Raw genomic sequence first — 20,630 nt, 5'->3', positions numbered from 1 at the left:
TGACAAAGAAAAATAGCAATGAGTTCTTAAGTAAAGAGAAGGAAGAGGTTGAACCACACCGGTCTACTAGATATGAATGGATTAACTATTGATGATCCTGCACAGGTTGCTGACAAACTGAATAGGTATTTTGCATCTACCAGGACTGTTTTATTTAAATGATTTTGTGATAACTGAGAGTGAAGTGTAATAGAAATTGTTGAAGCTAAACATAAAAAGGCACTGGGGTGGACAGGATCTATCCAATTATATTAAGGGAGGAAAGAAAATCTTTAGCCATAATCGTGAGAGCATCCTTGGAGTCAGGAGAGGTTCCTGGGGACTGGAGATTTGCTAATGTATCCCCCAATTCACAAGGGGAGGATCAAAGGGTGACATGAGTAATTACAGACTTGTTAGTTTAACTTCTGTTCCTGGAAAAATAATGTTGTAGTTACTGGTTAAAGAAATAATGCAGGATCACCTAGACGGGAATGCAGTTATACTGTAATCACAGCATGGATTTGTTAAGGGGCACTCTTGTCTCATCAATATGATTAGATACTATGATGTAATAACAAAGGAACTGCATGCAAAATTAATTTTGACATCATATACTTAGATTTCAGAAAAGCTTTTTAATGCTGTTGCACATAAAAGACCGTTATACAAATTGATGCAGTGTGGCAATAACAGAACATTACTGCTATAAAGGGATGGCTGGGTGGGAGAAAGAGTGGTTATAAACGGGCACTGCTCTTTTTAGACTAATGCTATTAGTGGGGTTTCGCAGGGTTCACTGCTGTTTTCTATATGTTCATTATTGTTATTGATGAAGGTATATTAGGCTTATTGTTTAAGTTTGCAGATGATATGAAGATTGTCAGGGTGGTTAATAACAATAATGAGGGCATGTTACTGCAACAAGATCTAGGATGGCAGATGGGCTCAGAAGTGGCAAATGAAGTTAACATTGACAAATGTAAGGTACTGCATAAGAATAGCAGTAATCCCAGATTGATGTACCAACTGTCTGGCACCCACACCCAGGGTAATGGAGAATGAAAAAGACCCAAGGGATAATTGTGAAGTGAGATATCACATTCTCTGAGAAGTGCAGATAGGCTACCAGGACAGCTCATGGAGTTTTATCAATAATATACAGAATTTTGCCAGCGGGAATAACAATATGATTATCCCACTGTATAAGACAATGGTTATGCTACACCTTGAGTACTGTATATAGGTCTAAGAGACTCATTTTAGAAAGGATATGGATCTGTTAGAATTGGTGCAGAGAAGAGCAACAAAAATAATGAGGAGAACAAAATGGTGCTCTTAGCAAGAAATGTCTTGATTCTGGAAATTTAAACATTTCAGTCAGATCTGGCACCTGCCAGATCTGACTGAAATGTTTAAACCCTTAATGGATTGAGTAAACTCAATGCTGATAGCATTCTTCCTCTTGCTCAGACTACACACACTTAAGAGGGCATAAATTCAAGGTGAGGAAGAATGGTTGCAGGACAGATGTATGGAAATTTGCCTTCAACTACCAGGTAGTTGGTCACTGGAATAAATTTTCATCTGCAGTTGTATAGGGGTGGATAGTGTTCAAAGAAATGTAAGGAAGAATTAGACAAACTATTAGCGGGGTGGACAGGTGATTTATTTATTTTTTTTTGCTGCTACTATATAAGCTTTCTTTCTTACATTCGTTTGCCACTACTAATATTAAAATATCAGTGACTGTCCAAGATGCAAGTATACAAAGTCATAGTAAATTAAGTAATAACGATAAGTTGGCACATAGCATTAGCATTAGTAGAGGTATAGATGCAAAAAAGCAAGCTTATACAGTATTAGCAAAAAAAAAAAAAAAACTTTCCATTTCACCCATCCATTCATTCCAAATATGTGTCTAGTTCTGCCTTGAATTTATTTAAGCTGTGAACTTCCACAATGACAGATGGAAGTTTGTTAGAGCAATCAACCACTCGCTGGCTAAAGGCAAATTTCGCACATCTATTCTACAATTGTCTTTCCTAAATTTGAATATATGTCCCCTCAGGTGATTAATCTGGGCAAGAGGAAGAATCCCATTGGCATTGAGCTTGCTCAAACCATTCAAAGCCTTATACACCTCAATAAGATCCCCTCACAGGTGCCTAGTCTCCAGAGACTGCAATTTGCAGAGCTTAAGCCTTTCTTCATACGAGCAACCCTTTGTTCCATTCACCAATCTCATTGCCCTCTTCTGTACTCGTTTCAGCAGCTTTACAGCCTTCTAAAATGAGGCCTCCGGACCTGTATGGTGTACTCAAGGTGCGACCTGACCATTGGGTTATACCAGGGGATAATCATCTCCTTATCCCTGCTAAAAAAATTCCTTTACATCATTGACAAGATGCCATGAGCTACTCTTGCAGACTGTCTGCATTGCTCAGAAAACTCCATATCTGACTGCACAATTACCCCCAGGTCTTTTTCGTTTCCCACTACCCTGAGTGTAGTACTACACAGTTGATATGTAACTCTGGTGTTACTGCTACACATATGCAGTACTTTACATTTATCAATGTTAAAATTCAGTTGCACCCTCTCAGTCCATCTGCTCAATTTTTCTAGATCCTGTTGCAATAGCATACTGTCATTAACAACCTTGCCAACCTTCGTATCGGATGCAAAGTTGGACATTAAACCTGATATACCTTCATCAAGCTCCAGGGGCTCACATCTGGTGAGTATGGGCTTGGCACACCCAGAGTCCTGAGCGGGATATCATCATTCTTCTCTTTCTTGGTGATTCCCTTCTACTGTTGACTGACTGACTGACTCTCTCTCTCTCTCTCTCTCTCAGGGTAACTCGGGAATTTTTTTTTTGTCTGGTGCAGCATAAGCCTCAGGCTTCCTTGCACCATATAGCTAATAATAATTAATAAATACAGAAAACAACAATGGGCCCAACACTGAATCCCGGGGAACTCCACTAATAATATTAGTCCACAAATAGCAGTGTCCATTAATTATCACTCTGTCTTCTCCCGCTCAACCATTCTTTTATCCATAGCAGCAATTTGCCCTTAATGCCATACTGCTCCAATTTGTACAGTAGTATTCTATGTGCAACAGTATCAAAAGCTTTCCTAAAATCCAAGTATATGACATCAAAATTATTTTTTGCATTCAGTTCCTTTGTGACTGCATTATAGTATACAATCAAATTGGTCATACAAGACTTTCCCTAAACAAACCCATGCTGTGTCTGAACTATAACTGCAGTCTTGTCTAGATGTCACCCTTGTGTCACCCTTTGTGAATTGGGGACATATTTGCACATCTCCAGTCCATGTGGACCTCTCCTGAGTCCAAAGAAGTCTCATAATTATGGCTAAGGATTTGCTAACTTCCTTTGCTGCCTTCTTTAATATAACTGGATAGATCCCATCCACCCCAGGTGCTTTTCTTATGTTTAATATCAACAATTTCTCCTCCACTTTGCTCTCAGTTATTACAAAATCATTTAGCTACCCACCAGAGTTTGTTAGACAGGCATTCCCCTCCCTGAATATCTCCTCATGTGTCATAGTTTATCAGCTACCTGAGCAGTCAAACCATTGATATCAAGTAGACCAATCTGATTCATCACCTTCCTTCTAGAGTTTACATAAGTAAAGAACACTTTGCTGTTTTTCTTTGCATCTTCTGACAAGGATTTCTCATAATCTGCTTTCACTTGTCTAACTCCTTTGTGACTTGATTACAGACCTGCTTATATCTACCACAGGCTTCTGTATCACTTGTTAGATTATATATGCATCCCATGCATTTTTCTTCTCTGCCAATAGTCTCATTTGTTAATCTGACATCCATTGAGGCCTAAACTTGGAACAATATTTCTTAGTTGGAACAAAAAACCTAGTAGTTTTCAAGATTAACTTGTTTAATGCTTCACATTTATAACTTACTGTTGGTAACATCATCAGTTAGTCCCACTGCACAGAATTTAAAAACTGTATGAGACCACTGTAGTCACCTCTACAAAAACAAAAATCCTTCCCTTTACCCTTGATGGTAGTTACATCTTTAAGTAAATCCTACATCAGTTTTTGCTTCCGTAAAGGCGAGTACAGTCGTCTCCGACAGTTTTTAAATTCTGTACAGTGGGATCAACTGACGATGTTACCAACAGTAAATTCTAAGTGGGAAGCATTCAAGGAATTAATCGTGGAAGCTACTAAAAGGTCCATACCTATTAAGAAATATTGTTCAAGGTTTAGGCCTAAATGGTTGTCAAATGAACTAATGAGACTCGTAACAGAGAAGAAAAATGCATGGGATGCATATAAATTATCAAGTGACTCAGAAGCCTATGGCAGATATAAGTTAATCTGTAATCAGGTCACAAAGGAGGTTCGGCAGGTGAAGGCAGATTACGAGAAATCCTTGGCAAAAGATGCTAAGAAAAACAGCAAGGATTTCTTTACTTATATAAACTCTAAAAGGAAGGGGATGAATCTGATTGGTTCACTTGACATCGATGGTTCAACTGTTGATGATCCTGCTCAGATAGCAAACAAACTGAATCAGTATTTTGCATCTACATTCACACATGAGGAATTATTAAGGTTTGAAAGTGGCAGAAGGTTATCAAATTGTAGCAGGATACTTAATGATTTTGTAATAGCTGAAAGCAAAGTGGAGGAGAAATTGTTGAAGTTAAACATAAGAAAAGCACCTGGGGTGGATGGGATCTATCCAGTTATATTAAAGGAGGCGGCAAAGCAACTAAGCAAACCCTTAGCCATAATTATGAGAGCGTCCTTGGACTCAGGGGAGGTTCCCACGGACTGGAGATGTGCAAATGTATCCCCAATTCACAAAAGACCAGTTAGTTTAACTTCTTTTCCTGGTAAAATAATGGAGTCACTGGTTAAAGATGCATTTCAGGATCATCTAGACAAGACTGCAGCAATAATTCACACACAGCATGGGTTTGTTAAGGGAAAGTCTTGTCTGACAAATTTGATAGGATATTATGATGTGGTTACAAAGGAACTGGATGCAAAAAATAATTTTGATATCATATATTTGGATTTCAGGAAAGCTTTTGACACTGTTGCACATGGAAGACTATTGTACAAATTGGAGCAGAATGGTATTAAGGGTGAATTGCTACAATGGATAAAAGGATGGTTGAGTGGGAGAAGACAGAGGGTGGTAATTAATGGGTGCTAGTCTTCGTGGACTAATGTTATTAGTGGAGTCCCACAGGGTTCGGTGTTGGGTCCACTGTTGTTTTGTATATTTATCAATGATATTGATTAAGGTATATCAGGCTTAATGTCGAAGTTTGCAGATGATACAAAGGTTGGCAGGGTTGTTAATGACAGTAATGGCAGTGTGCTACTGCAACAGGATCTGGATAATTTGGGCAGATGGGCTAAGAAGTGGCAACTGAAGTTTAACCTTGACAAATGCAAAGTACTGCATATGGGTAGAAGTAACCCCAGAGAAACGTACCAACTGTGTGGTACTACAACTTAAGGTGGTAGAAAATGAAAAAGACCTGGGAGTAATTGTGCAGGCAGATATGAAGTTTTCTGAGCAATGCAGACAGGCTGCCAGGGCAGGTCATGGGGTTTTGTCAATGATATATAGGAATTTTGCTAGCAGGGAAAAGGAGGTGATTATCCCTCTCTATAAGGCAATGGTCAGGAAAAGCCTTGAGTACTGTGTACAGGTCTGGAGGCCTCATTTTAGGAAGGATGTAGATTTACTTGAGCGTGTACAGAGAAGAGCAACAAGATTGGTGAGGGGAATGAAGGGATCCTCTTATCAAGAGAGGCTTAAGTTCTGCAAATTGCAGTGGCTGGAGACTAGGCACCTGCGCGATGATCTGATTGAGGTGTATAAGGCCTTGAATGGGTTCAGCACGCTGAATTCTGATGGGATCCTTCCACTTGTTCGGATTACGAACCTAAGGGGGCATAAATTCAAATTAAGAAAGGACAGATGTAGAATAGATGTGCGGAAATTTGCCTTTAGCCAGCGGGTGGTTAATTGCTGGAACAAACTTCCATCTGTCGTTGTGGAAGTTGATAGGTTGAATAAATTTAAGGAGGAACTGGACAGGCATTTGGAGAGAATGGTGTGATTTTTTTTTTTTTTTTTTTGGCTGATGCTGCATAAGCTCATACACTTGCTTTCTTGCATCACATGCCACTATTACTACTACTACTACTGAACTAAACAGGAGAAAGATGCACAATAATAATAATAATAAAAACTTTTTAAATAAAGCACAACTTGTGTCAGCCTTCTGCTGAATTGTGATACAATTTCTGCCATTTTGCTTACTGATGGGATCATGAGAGATTCACAGGCATGCAAAGTGCTGTGATTGGTTCCCAGAAAAGTTTCTGGAGGTTTAAATTTTCTCAGAATTACTACAGTCTACTGTTAAATTAAACAAACTCCAACTACTGGTTCTGTTATATTTGATGTTGAAATGTAATAACATTATGGGCTATGTTAGGGTAGCTAAGAGTAAGAACAGGTGCATGTACTTGCATGTACACCAATGTAAGGAGGTTAGTAAATAAATGTAATGAATTTGAAGTGCTGGTCAAAACTTCAAAGACAGATATTGATGAGATATCAGAGACATGGTGTAACAGATATAAGGAATGTGGAATTGGAATTTGAGGAGTACAATGTGTATAGAAAGGATAGACAGGATAGGAAGGGAAGGTTATGCTCTTAGTTAAAAAAAAAACAAACAAAAAAAAAACACAAAATCTAAGGGAGTCTATCCAGTTGACATGGGTGGACAATGCAATGTTGAGTCTGTTTGGCATGACATAAACACTGGGAAAGGGAAAATGAGAATAGGAGTATGTTATAGATCTAATGACTCTGATAAGTACAATGAACAGCAGTTGTGCAGAGAAATAGAATGGGCCAGTAAATCAGAATGTCTTATAATGGGGGATTTTAACTTTCCAGATATTGACTGAAACTTGTGGATTGGTCACTCGCACGATAGCAAGACTTTTGTGGATTTACCCTTGATCTGATTATCAGCAGTGTTAATTTAATTACCCCTGATGGTAATTAAATCTTTAAGTAAATCCCACGTCAGTACGCTGTGATCACTGCCACCTAGTGGTTCTTTTATCTGCAAATTCCTGATACATGAATGATCACCGCTGATAACCAGATCAAGAGTATTACTTTCTCTGGTTGCCTCTCGAACATGCTGCTGCAGAAAACAATCATTCAATAAATCCACAAAAGTCTGACTAGTGTGTGAGTGACCAAACCCCAAGTTCTAGTCAATATCTGGGAAGTTAAAATCCCCCATTATAAGACATTCCGATTTACTAGCCCACTCTATTTCTCTGTACAATTGTTCATTGTACTCATTCAAGTCATTAGGCCTATAACACACTCCTACTCTTATTTTTGCTTTTGCAGTGCTTATAAATTTGCAAAGATTTATAAGTAAGCTATTTGGAGTGTGTGTGTGTGTGTGTGTGTGTGTGTGTGTGTGTGTGTGTAATACAAATGCAGAAGGTTTAAATTTAACTAGTTCTGTTATTTCTGTGAATGTTCCAAGTTTTATTAATGAATTAAATGTTTTGGGTTCATTCCCCCAACCGCCATTTCATTTTCAGGCTTGATAATGAAAGAGTTTCTTAGGAAACATTTAAATTTTGGTCTTTTTGAAACTCACTGGCACATGCAAGAAACATGATACTTCTTTATCACAGCAGTTTGAAGAGGAAGACTGTGTAAAGGAACAGAAATAACTTCACATAGATAGTGTTCATTCTCTGGAAAATATTGAAGCTCTCTGAGTTGCAATGCAACGTAGTTCAGGAAAGTTGGCAAGAAAAGTAGCTCATGAAATTGGAATATCTCAGCATTCTTTTCAATGAATCTTTAAATTGCATCTGAAAATGTTCGAAAACTGCAGTGCTGCATGGACTTTCCAAAAATGATAAACAGTAGATGATAGCAGATAAACATTCATCACACACGAAAAGTAAAGGAATGAAATGCTACATTCTTCCCCTCTTCTGTACATTCCACTTGGACTGTGTTCAAGCAGAATGTACAGTTTTTGGGCAACAGAACCTTACTTGTCTGCTTTGTGAGAAAAGTACCATGGAGGGAAAATGACCATATGGGTAGTCTGACAAGTCGTGGTTCAATTGGATCCTCCTTTGATGTTGTGGATGCCACTGTTAACTCACAATGGTATGTGCATATGCTTCAGAATGGCTTTCTACTACAGCTCGCAGAAACTTAGCTTCCTGTGGATACCAACTGATTCATGCAAGACTACACCAAGCCATTTATATTTAATGTGTGGGTTTTTTGCACACTGCTTAGGATCATCTCATAGTCATGCCATTATCCTGATAATTACAACTTCAGGTAATTTTAGCCACCTTAGAGTCCAGCTTTGAACCCACGTGACCTTTTCTTATGGAGTTTCTTAAAAGAAACTGTTTAGCAGGAATCTTGTTAACTTATAGACAGAGTAAAAAATATGTGGAGGTCCTAAAGTCTTGAAACTTTATTAGACAGTTGGACAGACAACTTGAGTAGTCGAGACCTGCTAATTTTCATAAAATGCTAATAATTTATTGTAATCTTTCCTTGTAGAGGATCTGCGATCTCATTATGAATTTAAAATAAACTTTGTGGATTTTTTTTGAAAAGGGTAGGTTAGGCTATTTTTGGAAATTTTAGAGGAATATTATATATTTATTTTAAGGCAGAAGAATACTCTTACCTGGGGTTTTCTTCAGGAACGGCTGCATCCAGGTGAGGTGCAATTTAGAAGGTGTTGAAATTGCAATTATATGGAAGGAGGACAAAGGAAAAAGCCAGCTTTTGTCCCAAATCCTAGCATGGGGAGTAAATTGTAGGCATAAAGGGAGTTGGTGTCCTGAAGCCTGATGGGGGCTTTTTTGTTAATACCATCTTCAAAGGAGGGTGAATACATGTCGAGGCCGTCTTTTATAGCCCAGGTACATTCCATTGCCGTATTTCAAAAGCATGGTGGGGGGTTGAGTAGTTGAAAAAGGGTGAAGTAGGGTGGAGGGGAAATGTTTCCTGTATCACCATATTACACTTATAGTTTGGGAATTTGGAACGTGTAGATTTATTTTTCTCCCAAAAAAAAAAAAAAAAAAAACAAGAGAGGTAGGAAAGGGGGGGGGGGAGAAAAGGGTTTTGCTTGAAAATCTGGGTTGTTGTTATTGTTATTTAGGAGCATTAGCAACTAAGGCCATATTGCTCCGGGGATATGCGGTGGTCATTCCCTGACCTTTCTGCATCCTCTGTATTTGGTGGTCACGGGCTCAAACCCCCGGTCTAATCAAGAAGCGTGTGCTACGCACTGCTGCTTCTACCCACTTGGCTACGGAGGCGCCCGGAAATCTGGGAGCATGACTACCCATCCCCGTTAGTAGAGGTCCTGGATTTGAAGGGGGGGGGGGGCTTATGTTCTGTTGTTAAAGCTGAACTTGTAGGATATTTGTTTTAGGTCCCATTCTTCAGAGATTATTATTGGCCTATGTATGTTTATTGATCTCATTGCTAGTGTCTGACTGGTTTCTATTGCGTTTTTGAAGAAGGGGTAATGTCCTGTGTCTAAGTGGTGAGCTACCAATTCGAAACTATTATTTTTTTTTCCATTCGATCTGTTTTTTCTTTGTTATTTGCGGCTACTTTTAAACTGCTTTTATGTTTTTGTATTCTTGAACTGCCTATATATATGCAATCACAATCTGGTGCGTAGGGAATTGCATAAACCACGTTTGTTTGCTGTTTGAAATCTGTTGTTTTTTTTATTGATAGCTGAGCTTTTTAGGTATGTCCATATTTTCTTGGAGCTGTCAAAGGCTAGATTTACTCCAGAACCTTTGAAGGTTTTTTTCAATAGTTGTTGGTATGTTTCAATGTATGGGAGCCCTATCCCTGAAAAGTTCAGTTATCAACAAAAAAAACAATAGATCTCAAACAGCAAACAAATGTAGTTTATGCAATTCCCTGTGCACCAGATTGCGATTGCATATATATAGGCAGCACAAGAGCATCACTACATACAAGAATCCAAAAACATAAAAGCAGTTTCGAACGGGAAAAAAAAGAATAGTTCTGAATTGGTAGCTCACCACTTAGACACAGGACATTACCCCTCCTTCGAAAACGCGATAATAATTGACAAACAAGACACAAAATTTGAGTTAGAAACCAGTGAGACACTAGCAGTGAGATCAACAAACAGATCAATAAACATACATAGACCAATAATAATCTCTGAAGAATGGGACCTAAAACAAATATCCTATAAGTTCAACTTTAATAACAGAACATACCCACCCCTCCAATCCAGGACCTCTACTAAAGGGGACAGGTAGTCATGCACCCGGATTTCTGAGTGAAACCCGTTTCTTCCCACCCACATTCTTTCCCTTTCCTACCTCTTTCTCTCTTTTTTTTTCTTTTTTCTTTTTTTTTGCAAAAAAAAAAAAAAAATCTACAATTTCCAAATTCCCAAACTATAAGTGTAATATGGTGAGGCGGGAAATTTCCCCCTCCACCCTTTTTCGACTACTCAACCCCCAACCATGCTTTTGAAATATGGCAATGAAATGTACCTGGGCTATAAAAGACAGCCTCGACGTGTATTCACCCTCCTTTGAAAATGGTATTAACGAAAAGCCCCCATCAGGCTTCAGGACATCATCTCCCTTTATGCTTACAATTACTCCCCATGCAAGGATTTATGACAAAAGCTGGCTTTTTCCTTTGTCCTCCTTCCATATAATTGCAATTTCAACACCTTCTAAATTACACCTCACCCAGATGCAGCCATTCCTGAAGAAAACCCCAGGTAAGAGTATTTTTTCACCTTAAAATAAAATATATAATATTCCTCTAAAATTTCCAAAAATAGCCTAACCTACCCTTTTCAAAAAAAAAAAAAAATCCAAAGTTTATGTTAAATCCATAATGAGATCGCAGATCTTCTACAATGAAAAATTACAATAAATTATTAGCATTTGTTCGATTTTAAGAAAATTAGTGGGTCTCAACTACTCAAGTTGTCTGTCCAACTGTTAACTTACAGACCTGAAACAATGACTGTTCAATTTTGAACAGTCATTTTATTTAATATGAGACATTGATTCAAAGAAGAATAAAAAAGCATTAACTCAATACATATTATTCCCAGAAGTTTGCTGTCAGCAACTTCATCCACAGAACACCCCCAGGGGCTCACATCTGGTGAGTATGGGCTTGGCACACCCAGGGTCCTGAGCTGGATATCATCATTCTTCTCTTTCTTGGTGATTTCCTTCTATTTCTGACCCCCCCCCCCTTCTCTCTCTCTCTCTCTCTCTCTCTCTAAGGGGTAACTCAGAATTTTTTTTTTTTTTTGGCTGGTGCAGCAAAAGCCTCAGGCTTCCTTGCACCATATGGCTAATTATAATAATAATAATAATAACTGCAGATAGCTCAATTCTCAAATCTGTTCCAAGGACAGCAAATGTCTTTGTCACCAGACTGGATCTTCTACTGTCTCCATAACAATATAAATCATGATTAAGGCAGGGCTGCATTAATACTATGTCAAAACTGGCCATGGCCGGGGGCCTCACCCATAGAGGGGCCTCATTTTCAGTTTAAATATTTTCTAAAGTAATGATAAAAAATTCTAATAATAATAATAATAGTTTTTACAGATGACGGAAAAATATGTATCAATATATGGATGAATAAAACTGTCTAAAACAAATTTTTTCCATCATCCAACAAATTTTAATGAAGGAATGTTGTTCGAGATCAATTCTTTGAATTTTCGGTTTATTATTCAGCAGGAATTTCGCGTGCTGTTGCCACCTCTCTCTATCTACCATTAACAATGACCGAGGAGTGTCATAACACTTCTCAAAATATTTTGATAAGTGTTATGACAGAAATGAGACTCAATAATTTAACTAAAAATGAAATTTTGAATTCTTTAGATTCCAGTGAATTAATTGAAGAATTTGCTAGTAAACCAAGAAAAAGTGTAATTTAAAAGCATTCTTAAACTTAAATTGTTAAGTGTTTAAATTTTATTCTTATACATTTTTATTGTACACTAAATAAGTTAACAGTTTCTATTAAAATTGTTTTTATTATTGCTTTATTTTTCCAAGTCAAAAAACATTTTTGACCTTTTAGTTTACATTTTTATCACGGAGTTATTTACAATACAAATATAAAAACCTATGTAGTATTTGTATTTATACGTGTGTGTGTGTGTGTGTGTGTGTGTGTGTGTGTGTGTGTGTGTGTGTGTGTGTGTGTGTAATATATATATATATATTGAAGGGGCCTCAAATTTAAATATGGCCGAGGACCTCTTTCATCCTTAGTCCCCCATCCCCCTTGAATGAAGGACCAGCATCATTTCTGATCATGTGCAAGATCTTTAGTCTATCATCAGCACAAATGTCTGATATAAAGGCTAAAAGTACATAAGTTTCTACCAAAATATTCAACACAGGGAGCAAACCTTAAATAATGCACAACTATGCGTGACAGGACAAGCTCTACAATTAATTTTTTTTCTCCAACTATATCCAGAATGCAAGTACATCTAACAAACTCTGTTCTTTCATGCTGATTTCACCTTCATTTGCCTAACTGAGACAAAACAACAAAAGATAAATTCAATTTCCTCATTAGGTTTGCCACTTACAACTACACTTCCCTGCCATTATTATCCAGACAACCCTCCATGGATGGGGTAACAGGTCCTAAGCATACAACACGTCACAGAATTTGCTATAAATATGCAGCACGCTGGGCTTTGAACAGACAATTGCAAAAGTGGGCATGCAAGATGACACATTCAACAGAATTACCTCAGCAGTTAAACAGAATTGATCACCTCAACAAATGCTAGACCCTGATTAACATGGTTCAAGGAGTGCGAATCCGTCCAGGATTCGCACTCCTTGCGATATATGGACAGACAAGTTAAGGTTCACACTCTACCAGTCTGATGGCCATTCCTGGGTGTAGCAGTTCCTTCCCGATTGTATCCTCCAACAATGACGTTTGGTGGAGGAAGTGTCATGGTATGGGGCTACTTTCATGGTTTGGCTTGGGCCCATTAGTTATCAACAAAACCATGAATGCTGTGCAATACCAGGCCATCCTGGACAATTATGCACTTTCAACATTATGGCAATACTTCAGGGTAGGCCCATACCTGTATCAGCAAGACAACGTGCCATGCCACACTGCTCGGGTCGTAACAGATTGGTTTGAGGATATGGGTGTGGAAAAGTTGGATTGGCCAATCCAGAGTGCTGGCCAATCTGAAGCCTATCAAGCATCTTTCGGCCATATTGGATTGCCAGGTACGTGCATGTCGAGATCACCCAAAGAACAAGGCCGAACTGTGTTAAAGGCCGAGTGGAGGAACATATCACCTGACATTTATAAAAAAAAAAGCTCGTTGAGAGTATGCCGCAAAGACGGAAGGCCATCATAAAAGCAAAAGGTTTCAGCACAAAATATTAAATAACAATAAAAGCGTTTTTTTGTCTAAAGACAGGTGTCCGGATATTAATGGTAGGGCAGTGTATATCAGCAATTACAGAGTTAGGAAATGTAGTGGAGGAGTGATCCTCTCCTCTTTTATACCAATATCTGTCACCTCAGAGTCGTGCCAAGTGCATCTGATAATGTCAAAGCTCTTTGCAGTTCCTTTTGACATCAACACTCATCACTGATAGGCGTTGACCAAACCCATAAAAACCCATCAGTGATTATTCATATCCAAAGTCTGTCTGGTGTACCTTCCCACCTTTCACAATGGAGATGCAGAAAGTTAACTCTTAACTTGGATTACAAACCATATACAACCAGCCCCTCATAACTTGTTACGTATGATTTTAACATGTCACAAACAAGGTATGGAGAAGCAAAATAGAATCCATGCCCTTTGGGCTTAAACAAGAGAATCTCAAGCCTCTGACTGAAGGGAAAATAAATATAGAATGCATATCTTGAAAGAAATCTCTTCTGCAATCCAATTCTGATACAGAATGCACAAAAAGGGGACTTATTTACTTTTTTTTGTGCATTTAAACAGGCCTCACCTATTCAAGATACAATGCCATCTTCTTTCTTATAATAGCCTGTCTCATATGATCTGCTAAAAATTTCATTGCAGGAAATGACCATAATACTTTTCCTCTTACCAACCATATCCTTTCTATTTATTCTTATATTATTTATTTTATTTTTTTTTTATTGTACTCTCTTGGCTATTATCTTTTGTATTTTATAATTTCATAACTGTAAAGCCATATATATAACTGATTTGTAACTGCAGACCCTCATTAGCATATAACTATTCAGGGGCAAGACACTGATCTCAACTGAATAAATAAATAAATTTAACTCTGCAGCAAGCATGCCATTGCATCTGTTTCCCTCAATTCAAATATTTTAATAATTATTAAAATTATCGGTGTGAATTTTAATGCAAGGTTAAAAATGAGATCACTTTAATGAATTAACAGCAGCTTTACCCAATAGCATGACTAATAGCTCTTGCCAGACCATTCCCAGATCCTCCAGGTATTATTCCTACAGGAACTTTAATTGCTGTTTCCCAATCCTCTCTTTCCATTAGGCCATTAAATACCTTGAAAAATGAAAAAGATTTTTTAAAATTTAATTAACAAACTAAATATGTTAAACAGTAAGTACAATATTTAAAAATTTTACACAATTTAGCAGAATCAACAATGAAACTGTACAATCACCTCATTATTTGGATGCCTTCTGATGTATTAATCTCGTAATGACTAACAAGAAACATACTATCCAACTCTAAATTATTTAGAGGCCACTTACATTTAGAGGCCATTTATCTCTTCTTTCAAACCTTTTACAATTCTCTTCATGCTCCACATGTAAATAAACTGTGTAATTTTTAGTTTTATTAATATCCAAATTTTAAACAGTTGTGGCATGTTTTCACATTGAATCCTGATAAGAGGAGTCAACATGCAATACAGAAAATGCTTCAACTGTAATATCATTATGTAGTTATTTTAACCCATAACCAGGTACACCAATGTTTTTTTGAGAGTCATATGTACTCGAAAAAAAAGTTACTCCATTTATAAAATAATTCAAAATTGTTTACTTTTTGATGCCAATTTAATTTTCAATATATTATGATCACAACTGCAAAAATAATTTTTTTTATATTAAAAACATTTTTAATTTTTTGTTTTAATAAAACCCCCTCTACAGTGCTTTAGACATGTTTTTATCATCTTCCTTGTTTAGACATGATTTTTTTATCACTTTCCAAATAAGGAAGATGATAAAAAAACATTTTGCTCACTGACAGTGATGTCAATGAGCAAAATGTAAAAAAAAAAAAAAAAAAAAAAAAAAAATTGTACTTCAACAACTGGATGCCAGTCAGACTCTTCAATAACACAAAGCCAGAGAGTGTAACAAGTGAAGGCCATAACAGGTAAAGCTATTGTGCTTCAATCACTGTACGCGATTTTCTACTAATTTTAAATTCATATTTTTCAAGATACGCATATAATTATCGAGAATAGACTCAATTTGATCCCACATTTTCCATATTTTGTGCAATAACTAACAAAGTTTTCAATGGAGAAATTGAAGGAAACATTTTTGGTTAGACATATTGAGTTTCATGAATTTGATATTGTGTGGACCTCAAAACATCCGAGTGCACAGCTCTAGGTTAAGGATTTTTTTAAGTATATGCTGGATAATAAGACTGTACATTTTTCCCTAGAAAATATTGTCTAAAATTTCTTGCATCACACAGTCTGACGGTATATTAGGCACATGGTGATGTCCTCAATTAAACATGAAGTCATCTGTAATTCCAGGAGGCTTCAGCCAACTATAGTTATTGGAAATCTCAATTAAAAGCCCCATAAATGTTCATGTGTGAGGAGAGGACCAAATGTACTGATGCAGCAAATCATGATTTCACACTAATGTGACGAATGAAATGACCAATTGACAGTTGCCACGACTTTCAAGAAATGCAGAATCAGTAATGCTCTTGACAGTCCTAAAGATGACGTACTCTTTAAAGGAACGGAAAGTTCAGACCATAATGTCAGTTATGATGAGTGTGGCAGCAGTCTTAACATATTATTGGTGTTAAACAAGGAGTAAAAGTTTCATTTTACACTAACATTTTGTTTAGTAAGCACTTCTAAATTTGTTTTTCAAATATATGGAGTAAAATATTTTTTACTAAAATATTCTCTCTGAAATGCTTAAAACTGTTAATTAGAACAGTTCTATTGTGTGAGAGTTTAACTTATTTATTGTAACACTTGGTATACAATAAAATTCACTTGATAACTCATGATCTAATTGATGTTATTCATATTTCAGAATAATTCATTATGAAAAACCATGCAACTTCTCTTACACATTAAGGTCTTAACAGTTCAGAATGGCCATTATAACTCATTCAACTGCTATTAATACATTCTTAAATTTTCTGTTTCAACAGACTGAGATTTTTTTGGAAGAGATGAAATCTTTCATTTATCAACCAAAGTAGGTAACTAGGCATAAAAATGATACAAGAAAGCAAGCTTATATAATATAGTATCAAATAAACTATCTATTCCACAACACCAGATTGAAGTTTATTTCAACAATCAATTACTCTGTGGTGGAGAGTAAAATTTCATATTCATCTTGCAACCATTATTTTTCAATTTAAATTCATGTTCCCTTTTGTCACTGTCTGAGAAAGATAAAAGATACAGCCTCCGTAGCCGAGTGGTCAGGAGCGGGAGTGCAGTAGCACACGCTCTTTGAGTAGACCGGGGTTCAAGCCCCTGACTGCTGAATAAACTAAATGCTGATGGTAAAAAAAAAAAAAAAAAAAAAGGTAAAGTGCAGCCATTATCAACCCACTGCAGGATGGAAGCCTCCTCAACAATTCTTGCTGAGGGAAATGGACCATAATTTGTTGAGGAGGCTTCCATCCTGCAGTGGGTTGATAATGGCTGCACTTTACCTTTTTTTTTTTTTTTTTTTTACCATCAGCATTTAGTTTATTCAATCCTTAGACACTTCAATTAGGCCCTCTCACAAGTGCCTATTTTCCAAGCAGTAAAATTTGCAGAATTGAAGTCTTTTCTTGGTAATAGTGTCATTTTGTGCATCTGACTAATCTTGTTCTTCTCACCCATTCCAACAGAAAAACATTATTCCTAAAATGAGGCTTTCAGACTTGTGTGCAGTACTCAAAATGCAGTCAGCCATGGCCTTATACAACAGAGTAATCACCTCCTTGTCCCTGCTAGCAAAATTCTTGTATATCACTGACAGAACCCCATGAACTATACAAGCAGCCTATTTGCACTGTTCAGAAAATTTCATGTTGGACTGTACAATTACCCCAAGGTCCCTTTCATCCTTCACCACCTCAAGTCTAGGTGCCTCTGTAGCCAGGTGGGCAGGAGCAGCACTGCGTAGCACACGCTTCTTGATTAGACCGGGGTTCGAGCCCGTGCCCACCAAATACGGAAGATGTGGAAAGGTCAGGGAATGACCACCGCATATCCCCGGAGCAATATGGCCTTAGTTGCTAATGCTCCTAAAAACCAAATAACAACAACAACAAAACCTCAAGTCTAGTACCACCAATTAGTATGTTATTTTGGGAATACTGCTGCCCATATGCAGTACTTTTTTTTTTTTTTTTTTGTTAGTGCATTGGCTTCTGTGGCCATAATGCACCCCCCAAAGTTTTGCATTTTACTCTGATCCAAGCCCGAGGCGGGATTCGAATCTACGACTTTTGGGTTGCCAGGCAGGCACTTTACCCACCTGGTTAGCCTGGTCGGCACATATGCAGTACCGTGCATTTATCAAAGTTAAACCTCAACTGCCACTTTTCAATCTATCTAATTTTTCTAGCTCTTGTTGTAGTAGTATCCTTCATTCCTGTCCTTAACTATCCTGTCAACCTTTGTATCATCTGTAAACTTAGACATTAAGCTGGATATGCCTTCATCAATATTATTTATAGATACTGAAAAAAAGTAAGGGGACATCAATTCCTAGATTCCTTATTTTTTTCAATATTATTGAATTCATTAATTACCTTGAATCGTGAGGGACTCCACTAACAACAGCAGTCCTCATCAATGACCACCCTCTGTCTAATGCCACTCAATCATCCCTTATCTGTAGCAGTAATTTGTTCCATTTGCCAAACTGAACCAATTTATATATTTTGTGCTCCTAGTATCACCTATTCATCTGACATCCATCAAGGTCAAAACCTTGACGAATATATCTTAGTTGGTATAAAAAAGCCTAATAGTGTCTATAATTACTCCCCGTTCAGGATCTGAGTTAGTATTATCATCAGCTGGTTCAGCTGAAAAGAATTTAAAAATTTTCTAAGAGCAATATAAACTTGTAAAAATTTACAAGTTTATATTGTTAACTATTGTTTACAGGCATAGAAGTATTCACTAGTACAGTGTGCTTTTACACATTAACTAACCTAATGCAGGATTCTAACATTTATCTGTCTATGAATTTTTGTTTGAATATTCTATAAGACATTAACTGATGTTGACTGCTCCAAGAAAGATACCATTGCAGACTTTTCTGCTCTGTTCAGAAATGCTGAGTCAAAGTTTTATTCTGAACAATGGCCCTGCTGTTTAGATTTGACTGTCAGGAATATTCCAAAGCTTCATCAGAAAGAGAAGATCTGAACTCCATATGTTTTAATTTGGTTTAGTTATTTCCTCACACTCAACATGGCTAAAGGAATTGCAAATATGCCAAACATGACAAGATAAATTGTTATATTTTAAGCTTCCTTGTCAGTTCCCCAACTAAGAACCACTGTACATCAGTTTTTTCTCCTTTCATAACAGTGCCTGGTAGGTTCTCATGCTAAAACTGACACAGCAAAACATCTATTGCTGCATCTATTTCTTTAAAAACATCAAGAAGTACTGTAAACCTGCTCACAGAATATTTCAAATGAATACGATGCACTACCAACTGCTGAAATTTGTACTACCTCAGAATTTATAAGAACATCATTTTTCAAAGTGAACTTGTGCACTGTGTGTCACATAAACAAAGTACTTCCTCACTGGACAAAAGAACAGAATCCTTTCCTCTTGTTTAAGACTCTCCATGACTTTTTCAGTATAAATGTCTATGACTACATCAGAATCATCTTTCTGGTGTGGTCTATTATGATAAGCAATTTCCAAAATTGGAAGTGGAAAATTTAAAAACTGTTGTTAACAAATTTGCATACAACATTCAAAATATCTCGGAGTATTAACCTCAGTACACAGATGTGAGGTACTTTAGATTTTCAAATGATGGCATAACATTTAAAAGAAACAAGAAACTTGCTTTATTCAAGTGAGAAGAGAGAGAAACATGAACCAACTTTCTGCACAAGTGAAGATAACATGAGATAACATGCCTAGAATTATTAGCTTGGCCTATTTAGGATTGCTTTTACTAGAAGTTCGCAATTCAGTTCTTTTTTCTTGATTTAACCAATTTGTCTTCTTTCAAACCTTTTGGATCACAAACTGGTTGTTGTTTGCTTATAGGCTTTAAGGCGCAAGGCCATCATGCACCTAACTAAGGTAATGTCAAATGTATAGTTTTATCTGTATCAATGTCATTACAGTTTACATTGCATTTCAGAACTGTATCTGTTTGAGAAGTAAAAATTTTTGGCCATGTGTGGCATATCTGCTAGGAGGTCAGCAATACTGAAAGAGGTGTTCATTATGGGAAAACTAGGTAAACAGTTTGTCAGTCACTATTGCATTTGAAAATCAATGAGTACATGTTGAACAGTGAGCTGGGCGTTGCAGTCTGCACTGGTGGATCAGTGCTTGAAAGCAGATAAAGATGTGTTAGGTTTGTGTGGCTTATTTGTAGTTGGGCTAGTACAACTTCATGTCTGTTCTTGTGTATACTGGATTTCCACAGTTTGAGATCTTTCTTTGTATGGAACAGTTTATTACCAACTTGACTTTGCGAGATGTGTTGCTAATTGTTCAATACATCACCGCTTATAATTAACTTGTAATCTGAGACTGGTTGTTGTTATTTTGGTTTTTAGGAGCATTAGCAACTAAGGCCACATTGCTCCGGGGATATGCGGTGGTCATTCCCTGACCTTTCCACATCTTCCGTATTTGGTGGGCACGGGCTCGAACCCCGGTCTAATCAAGAAGCGTGTGCTACGCAGTGCTGCTCCTGCCCACCTGGCTACAGAGGCACCTCTGAAACTGGTATACTAAAGAATTGATCTAAAGCAGCATTTCCCAAACTAGGGTCTGCAAACCAGTTCCAGGGCGTCCGTGAAACAGACCCTCTGGAACTGGACAAATTATTGGTTCTGCGTATAGAAAATTGATGATAAATAAAGTTGTTATTATTATATATTTATGTAAAAATAAGAATAAAGTTGAGTTGTTTAAAATATAAAACTTTGAATTTTATTTTCAGAAAACCCAGTGTTCGTATATACACAC

At 37.1% G+C, this 20,630-nt stretch overlaps 1 protein-coding gene across 1 annotated transcript in view; it reads right to left on the bottom strand.

Annotated features, from left to right (window-relative positions):
• Positions 1–20,630, bottom strand: part of LOC150084140 (sphingosine kinase 1-like) — a 105,397-nt gene that overhangs the window by 22,559 nt on the left and 62,208 nt on the right. Inside the window, exon 4 of the mRNA XM_090376131.1 lies at positions 14,598–14,713. Coding sequence (XP_090232257.1) covers positions 14,598–14,713 — 116 coding nt within the window. The remainder of the gene's footprint in view (positions 1–14,597; positions 14,714–20,630) is intronic.

Source organism: Mastigoproctus giganteus, chromosome 6 (genome assembly GCF_048544385.1).
Source record: "Mastigoproctus giganteus isolate SK-2022 chromosome 6, ASM4854438v1, whole genome shotgun sequence".
NCBI lineage: Eukaryota > Metazoa > Arthropoda > Arachnida > Uropygi > Thelyphonidae > Mastigoproctus > Mastigoproctus giganteus.
The sequence above is the reverse complement of the archived record's forward strand: the minus strand, read 5'-3'. Positions and strand labels throughout refer to the sequence as shown.